Below are 8,454 nucleotides of genomic sequence, written 5' to 3' on the forward strand. Positions count from 1 at the left end.
CATACATGGTAACCTCAAATGAGATGATTTGCTATGTTATGGGCTATTTGTTGGTATATGATGTCATAAAGCCTAATATAAATCTAGCAGATAAAATGTAATGTTTTTAAAGAACACAAGAGAAATCGATATAACTATGTTTTAATGTAAAAAATAAACAATCCCGAGCATAAAAGCTGACACACCAACATTACAGGGGATGACATACTAATTCTAAGAACTCTTAAATTTCATTTTAATAATCTTCAGTTCATTAATGTAAATGTTGTCCCTTCATTTGTGTAAAACACCCCATTGGCACTGCTGCAGCATATGAACTGCATGCACTTACCTGCAATGTGGTCTTCTCAAATTAAACGTGGCCATCAAATGTCAAATAGCATGCAACTCTCATATCTCTATCCATTTCTTACACAAGTGTGTTGTTACACATTGTGATTAATAAGGCTTTTTATGTGGTGTCATGAAAACAAGGAAAATGCCTACTATGAATGTTCAAAATGTTTGCTTTTTTACAACCAATATCAATATCAAAACAAAAACAATTTAAACATACGAATGAGGTGCTTAAAACACTAAATTCGGCTCATGTTAAACTGATCCCAGAACACTGCAGGGTCTGTGTTAGGGCCGGACATTTCTCCAGACAGAGTGAATAGGAGCTCTATAGATTTGCACCTCCACAATTAGTCGCATGCTCCAAATAGCTCATGTAACCAAGGACATAAACTCAGCAAAAAAAGAAACGTCCCTTTTTCAGGACCCTGTCTTTCAAAGATAATTCGTAAAAAATCAAATAACTTCACAGATCTTCATTGTAAAGGGTTTAAACACTGTTTCCCATGCTTGTTCAATGAGCCATAAACAATTAATGAACATGCATCTGTGGAACGGTCGCTAAGACACTAACAGCTTACAGACGGTAGGCAATTAAGGTCACAGCTCTGAAACCTTAGGACACTAAAGAGTAAAGAGGTCTTTCTACTGACTCTGAAAAACACCAAAATAAAGATGCCCAGGGTCCTTGCTCATCTGCGTGAACGTGCCTTAGGCATGCTGCAAGGAGGCATGAGGACTGCAGATGTGGCCAGGGCAATAAATTGCAATGTCCGTACTGTCAGACGCCTTAGACAGCTGATCATCCTCGCAGTGGCAGACCACGTGTAACAACACCTGCACAGGATCGGTACATCCGAACATCACACCTGCAGGACAGGTACAGGATAGCAACAACAACTGCCCGAGTTACACCAGGAACGCACAATCCCTCCATCAATGCTCAGACTGTCCGCAATAGGCTGAGAGAGGCTGGACTGAGGGCTTGTAGGTCTGTTGTAAGGCAGGTCCTCACTAAACATCACCGGCAACAACGTCGCCTATGGGCACAAACCCACCATCGCTGGACCAGACAGGACTGGCAAAAAGTGCTCTTCACTGACGAGTCACGGTTTTGTCTCACCAGGGGTGATGGTCGGATTCGCGTTTATCATCGAAGGAATGAGCGTTACACCGAGGCCTGTACTCTGGAGCGGGATCGATTTGGAGGTGGAGGGTCAGTCATGGTCTGGGGCGGTGTGTCACAGCATCATCGGACTAAGCTTGTTGTCATTGCAGGCAATCTCAACGCTGTGCGTTACATTGTAGACATCCTCCTCCCTCATGTGGTACCCTTCCTGCAGGCTCATCCTGACATGACCCTCCAGCATGACAATGCCACCAGCCATACTGCTTGTTCTGTGCGTGATTTCCTGCAAGACAGGAATGTAAATGTTCTGCCATGGCCAGCGAAGAGCCCAGATCTCAATCCCATTGAGCACATCTGGGACCTGTTGGATCGGAGGGTGAGGGCTAGGGCCATTCCCCCCACAAATGTCCGGGAACTTGCAGGTGCCTTGGTGGAAGAGTGGGGTAACATCTCACAGCAAGAACCGGCAAATCTGGTGCAGTCCATGAGGAGATGCACTGTAGTACTTATTGCAGCTGGTGGCCACACCAGATACTGACTGTTACTTTTGATTTTGACCCCACCTTTGTTCAGGGACACATTATTCAATTTCTTTTAGTCACATGTCTGTGGAACTTCTTCACTTTATGTCTCAGTTGTTGAATCTTGTTATGTTCATACAAATATTTACACGTTAAGTTTGCTGAAAATAAACGCAGTTGAAAGTGAGAGGACGTTTCTTTTTTTGCTGAGTTTATGAACAAACGTGTCAAACTGCTGAAAATGGAAGACAAAAAATGTGCTATTTGCTCCAATGAAAGCATATTGAACATGTTTATAAGGCTTTATGTTTGCACAATGTATAACTTTTTCAATTTGATTTAGAAAACCATCATCTACTCGTTGAGTATGTCTTACAAAATACAAAAATAATAAAAGCTTGACATTGACCGTAAAAAGTAGCTGCCAAATATCGGAAGGAAAACAATGAAACCGTTAAATATATTCTTTACACTTCAGTGGTGGGTAAGTCAAAAACAAGCTTTTTAGAATTTTATGAAAAACTGGAAAAACATTTAGAGTATGGGGTGTTCTTTGGTGTAAGTTTGCTGTTCCTTTCTTGGTTGAGCTGCGAATGATAGTACACAAAACGTGTACTCAATTCCCCCGCAGCTCAGTAATGTGGTCGGACGCAGAAAGACATAATGAATATTCAGCACATGCATGCAAAAGAGTGTAGTCAACGCAATCTAGACTTTTTGAAAAATGTATAAAAGGGGCTGTGGGGACAAAACAATATACAAAACAAGATAATAAAATGAAAGCAAGTGCCTTGTCAAGACAGGGTCATTCTGTTTTTTTTAAAGGTCTGTGGTGTTCTGGACATTTTCGTCTGTATGGTCTGTCTGCTTCACACTCGATGTGCCCTCGCAGGCTTGCTTGTGTGTCACTGTGTCTATAAGGCAGCCCTCGATCTCCTCTGCTGATGTGCTCTGGTCCTCCTCTGCGTCGCTGTCTTCCTCCTCCATCTCCAGGCTGGAGTCCTCGCTGTCGCTCCCACAGGAGCTGGACGTCTCATCTTCCGAGTTGGAGTACACTTCTGCCCCGTGAAAGATGTAGTGATTTGGTGCTTGGAAAAGGTATTGAGAAGCTGGGTAAAAGACATCACATTTTGGGTGAATTTCACATGAACAAGTTGGCATAACGTCACATGGAAATTACAGTACATGATTTCATGAAAAGACATGGAAAAGGTTTTACCATCAGAAGGTTTTGCATAAAAAAAAACAAAGTTTTGCACAAAATCTGAGGTAAACAAACACTTGAAATCTTACTCTCAAGGCGCTTGCTGATAGGACTTCGACTGATTCGACTCATCCAGCATCGTTTGCGAACTTCAAGGTTGATATATTGGTCATTTAATCCAGAGCCTTCTTCATTCCGCGTGTCCGCTGATGGAGAGACTGAACGCTCCATTCTCTCCTCATTGGGACTTGGAGCCTTTGGACAGGGCTCTGGTTGTGCTTCTACTTCTGGAGTGTCTGGGACAATCTGCCCTTTTGGACAGGGCTCGGGTGGTACGCCATCGACTTCAGACGTGTCTGTGACATTCTGAGCCTTCGGACAAGGTTCTGTTGGTACTCTGTCACCTTCTGGAGTGTCTGAGACCATGTGAGTGTTCGTCTCCTCTGAGGCACTGACCGATGAATCTGTTTGACGGTGCTTCTGTTCTTTTTCTGTTGGCTTACTGTGAGTAGACAAGGCCTTGTAAGGTGGCTGCTCTGCAGAAGTCGGTAACCGCGGGGGTTTCTCTGTGATCTCATTGAGTCTTAAGGAGTTGTAGCACAGTTGCTCAAAGTCTCCACCCAACCGATGGCAGAGCTCGTTAACGATGACGTCACAGTCCCCAAGTAGCTCCACGTCAAAGTTGAGGTGAGGCAGCTGCTCCCGATTTATCAAGACTTGAGGCACTTCATGAGGAATGGAGGCTGGGTGGAAAAAAAGGTCACCTGTTATAGATGCATGACTTGAGATCAAGCGTAATACCGGTAATAACATTGGTAAAAGCATTGCTAATCTTGGGCATCTAAAAAAACATTTTCAACATACTTGGGATGAGAGCCACGGGTCGCACTTTCAGTGAGGACCCAATGACAATAAGAAGGTCCACTTCATCCTTATCCTGCCTCATTGCTCTGTGGAACAGTTCTGGAAGATTCTCTCCGAAGAAGACAATATCTGGCTTCATGATTGCCAGGGGGATATCTGGACACCGTGGACAGTGAGGGACAACCTTGAACAGAGATTTGAATTCAATATGGAAACAAATCAACAGACAATGGATGCTACTGTACAAGATAAGCTGAGAATGACTGAAAAAAGCCACAAGTCTGTCCAGCAGTATACATCAATTCACAGATTTGACACTGGTGAATATTAATAGGAACCATTCTTGCCAATACCTGATAAAAAATGTCTTCCCTTACGGCCTCACAGTCAACCTTGTGTTTACAGACGAGACAGGAAGCTGTTGCAAAAGACCCTGAAATACAGAAGAGTGTAGGTCATAAGAGTCAACATTAGACCCGGAACCACATTAAAACACTTGAACTGTATTAAAGTTTACATATATTACAGTATGTACCATGACACTGGATGATCCTCTGAACCCCAGCCACTTGTTCAAGAGTGTCAATGTTCTGGGTGTAGTTGCGTAGTAGCTTCCCCTGCTTGTCCAGCATAGATATGAATTTGTGACAGGGCGAAGGTTGGAACTGTCCAGGATAGATCTCCTGCAAGAGAGCAGAGCAATCAAACAAGTGGTCATTTATAGACATTCATCATCATCACTTAATCAAATACTATACAGATATGCTTTCAGTCCACAAACCTTAGCAAACTTGAAAAATGGCCTTGGGTCTCTTCTGAAGTACTCTATATCAAACATTGCTTGAGGGTCTGGAAGATCTGGGAAATCTATTGCAAGCCTTGCATAAATGCCATCTCTGGATCGAAAGTCTGGTATTCCACAAGAAACAGACACCTGAGGAGGAAAAATAAACCATCAGTCCTAATAAGGCAACTGTGAAAGCTATACAAAGTGGACACAGCCAAACGTAATTGTTCCCTGCAATACATACCCCAGCGCCAGTTAGCACAAGGATCTTTTTGCTTTCGTGGAGTAGCCGAACCACATCCTCCAGGGTGTTTATGTCTTTGAGCTTCTTTCTTTTAGGAGGCTCCGAGATGTTGATGATGATCTGCCACAGTGTCATGTCATCCAAGTCGGGCGGAAGCACAGTCTCAGGAAGCAACTCTTTCAGTATTGTTCTCGGATTTGTCTCTCTCATAATGTGTTGCTGAATAAAACTGTAGGAACCTAATTTAAAAAAACACCAACATCAATACAGAAATACTGCACATTCAAATAGCTTAAAACATGTTATTGTATCTTGAAAATTACCTGGGTTGCATGCAATTTTGTGTATTACAGCAGGTGTATTAAATGGTACAATCTTCCCATAAATCGTACAGGTAGAATAAACCTCTTCAGAATGGCATGGCTCCCAAAGTTTTTATATTTATTCTCAATAATACCAATTACCCCACCAAAGACATTCTTTAAAAAAAGTATACTCAGCCATAAGAGACTTTATACAGGCAAATAAAACTCATAAAATCTAAAGGAAAGTTTTACATCTCCCTAAGTCTGATGGTGGTTTTAACCTCCCAGATTGGAATTGTATCAACTCGCCACCCAAGGATTTTACTTGAGACACAGTGTTAAATGCACTAAAGAGAAACAATGTGTAATTATTGAAGATGCGCATGCTGAACCTCAGAATCTTTTCACGTGTCTATTTTCAAAGGATAAAGCTAAGAACATTAACAACTTCATAGTTAACACTATAACAATATGGAAGAAAATGAAACGTATTCTACAAGAACCAATATCACTCCCAAAAAACACAACCCTATGGAACAATCCTTGGATAGCTTTTCAGAATTGGTCAACATGGAAACATAACTGCGCAGAAACCATAAATGACTTGGTAATAGTAAATCAATGTATTTCCATGACAGAAATAAAAAGCAATTTTGGACTGACCAATGTAGATATTTTCAAATACATGCAACTTAAAAGTTTAATATCCCAATTTGTATTATTAATCTTTTGGACATCAGAGCAATCTTGAGGGAATCCTATTTGAGTCAGAAAATGATATTCATATGATAGCTAAGATATACAAAACCTTGCAGAGAGCCTATCCAACTGACAATCTCTTAGAAAAAATATAAACTATTGGAACCAAGACTTGAAAAGAACTGATATTGGAACAAGATGGAGGGAATGTTGGAACATAACTAACGAAATTACAGTTAACGAAAATGTACGCTTAATCCGGTATAAACTAATGTATAAAATGTATTATACAAGAGACAGAATGTACAGCACAATGACAGAGTCATGTCTAAATTGTAAAACTAATAATGAAATAAATAATCCATGCCTCCAGGAAATGCTATAAAGTCAAAATGTTATGGGTGGGGATAGAAAGTTGGCTGTCAGAAGTGTTACAATGTAAATTTACTTGTCTGCATATTTCAAGAAATGTCATATGAGGGTGCAGTGAGATACACGATGGGTTGGACGATACTCTTCTCGTCAATTACCTCGAAAAACGTATACTCAAAAATGGGAAATCAACCAATCCATCGTTAAGATAATGAAAAAAAGAATACCCTTTATCTAAATATTGAGAACGGAGAGGAACAAAATGGTGCAATTTGAGGACATGTGGAGGAGAGTAGTGCAGGCACTGGAGATAGGGGTGAAAACAGGTGGGTCTCTGGGCAGGTGTGATGTCGTTGATATTTGTGCCTCTGCATGTTGTCTTTTGTATGGTTTTAACCAGGTTTTATAAAACATGACTTATTTGACATCTTGTACCTATCTGTGGTTGAGGGGTCCAGTCACTGGAACTTGCATGTGAGGATCTGTCATCATCCTCATTGACATCGTCTGGGGAGGCAAAGCCATTTGGGTGAAACTCCTCATCAGTGCCAAGACACTCTGGACCTGCAATAAAAAGGACATGATTGCTGTAATTGATACAGTTTTGTCAATTCATTTAAAGCTGCAATATGTACCTGACCAAATTCACATAGAAATATGTGTTATAGATCTGTCATTCTCATTGAAAGCAAGCCTAAGAAGCAGTAGATATGTTCTATGTGTGCTATTTCTAAGCTTCCCGTTCTTAAGTTTCGCATCTTTTACTTTCGGTTTTATACACTAGCTTCAAACAGCTGAAAATACAATATGTTTGGTTATAAAAGAGATTTCACAGCGGTTTAGATGGTACAATGATTATCTACACTACACTTGTATGTTTTGTCACATGAACTGATATTAAGCTAACTTTTAGAATTTTAGCAACCAAGAAATGGCGGAGCGATTTCTGCATTGTGCATCTTTAATGTGGACGAGCTGTCTCTTCATAACAGATCACTCAGGCAACATGTTGAACAGTACGTAAATTAGCTATCTATTCTGCAAAGGACTTGAAAATCAGGCAATGTGTTGACCAGTACGTATCTCTCTACTCTGCAAAGGACTTGAAAATGTTACTGTATTTTTGCATTCCCTGGAATATTGCAAAAAACTTGCAACCAAAAAACCTAAATTGCATAACATTACTAGCCAAAAAGCTAATGTTGATAGCTGGCTACTTTTTATTTTTATTTTTAAATTGGCTAAAGTTTGCTAGTTTCAACCTTTAGGCTGACGTGCTGCTAAACTAGCGAGCAGCAAGTTAGCTACAACGCTAGCTAGCCCAATTGAATTGGCTATCCAAGGTGGAGTAATCTAACCAGACATTCAACGCTCGAGTCTGCAAAAAAATAATATTTTGCATACTAGCTATAGCAGTTAGCTAGCTAAATTAGCCTACCTGCAGGCTCCGCAGCGGGTCCAGACGCCCTTTCTAAATTTGTTACGCTTTCCTGAGGCTCCAAGACCAGCAGCCCATTGTCTCCGCCTAGTGCTGCTGCTGGGGCCTGTCCTACCGCCATCACCGGCTCAATCTCCTCATTTGGCCGCGCAGAAATCGCCGCCGCCCAACTCTCACAAGCCTCTGGCCCGTATGTAACTTGCTCAGTGTGAACAATCTTTAGGCCACATTCTATGGCCATGCTCATTTTGGCCTTTTTTGAAACGGGTTCTTCCATACTTGTAGTGCTGGAACTGGCTCCAACAAGGATGTTCTCCCCGTCCGCCATCTTCAGCTGATAAAGCCGCTATGGTAATAGAAGAAAAAAAGTATTCCTCGGTCGACAGCTGGGTATTTAAATAGCGCATGTGATTCGCTCTCCACGCCACCAGTAGTTGCGGCCGGAGCGCCGCTTCAGCACGTCAATGACGTCAACCACAAGATTATCATGATTAATGTTTAGCTATGAACATTGATTGATATTATTTGAACAAATTTTGCATTTTAAATCAACTA

General features: G+C 41.3%; 1 protein-coding gene across 1 annotated transcript; it reads right to left on the reverse strand.

The window, feature by feature from the left end:
• Positions 1-2,191: 2,191 nt before the first annotated feature.
• Positions 2,192-8,243, reverse strand: LOC311130923 (NAD-dependent protein deacetylase sirtuin-1-like). The gene is made up of 9 exons (XM_084163735.1): positions 7,900-8,243; positions 6,897-7,025; positions 5,086-5,324; positions 4,836-4,988; positions 4,590-4,737; positions 4,408-4,487; positions 4,055-4,238; positions 3,280-3,933; positions 2,192-3,095 (listed from the first exon to the last, which is right to left on the reverse strand). The coding sequence occupies exons 1-9, from the start codon at positions 8,225-8,227 to the stop codon at positions 2,806-2,808; spliced, it is 2,205 nt and encodes a 734-aa protein (XP_084019861.1). The 5' UTR covers positions 8,228-8,243; the 3' UTR covers positions 2,192-2,805.
• Between the last annotated feature and the right edge of the window lie 211 nt (positions 8,244-8,454).

The sequence above is a fragment of the Coregonus lavaretus genome (genome assembly GCF_964263955.1).
Source record: "Coregonus lavaretus genome assembly, chromosome: 1".
Taxonomy (NCBI): Eukaryota; Metazoa; Chordata; class Actinopteri; order Salmoniformes; family Salmonidae; genus Coregonus; species Coregonus lavaretus.

Bases quoted from the DNA above. Each gene is read 5' to 3' on its own strand.
- LOC311130923 (XM_084163735.1), bottom strand. From the start codon at position 8,227: ATGGCGGACGGGGAGAACATCCTTGTTGGAGCCAGTTCCAGCACTACA. The intron at 7,026-7,899 runs GTAGGCTAATTT...TTTTTATTGCAG, and splicing joins ACCCGCTGCGGAGCCTGCAG to GTCCAGAGTGTCTTGGCACT. The intron at 4,488-4,589 runs GTACATACTGTA...TCTGTATTTCAG, and splicing joins GAGGATCATCCAGTGTCATG to GGTCTTTTGCAACAGCTTCC.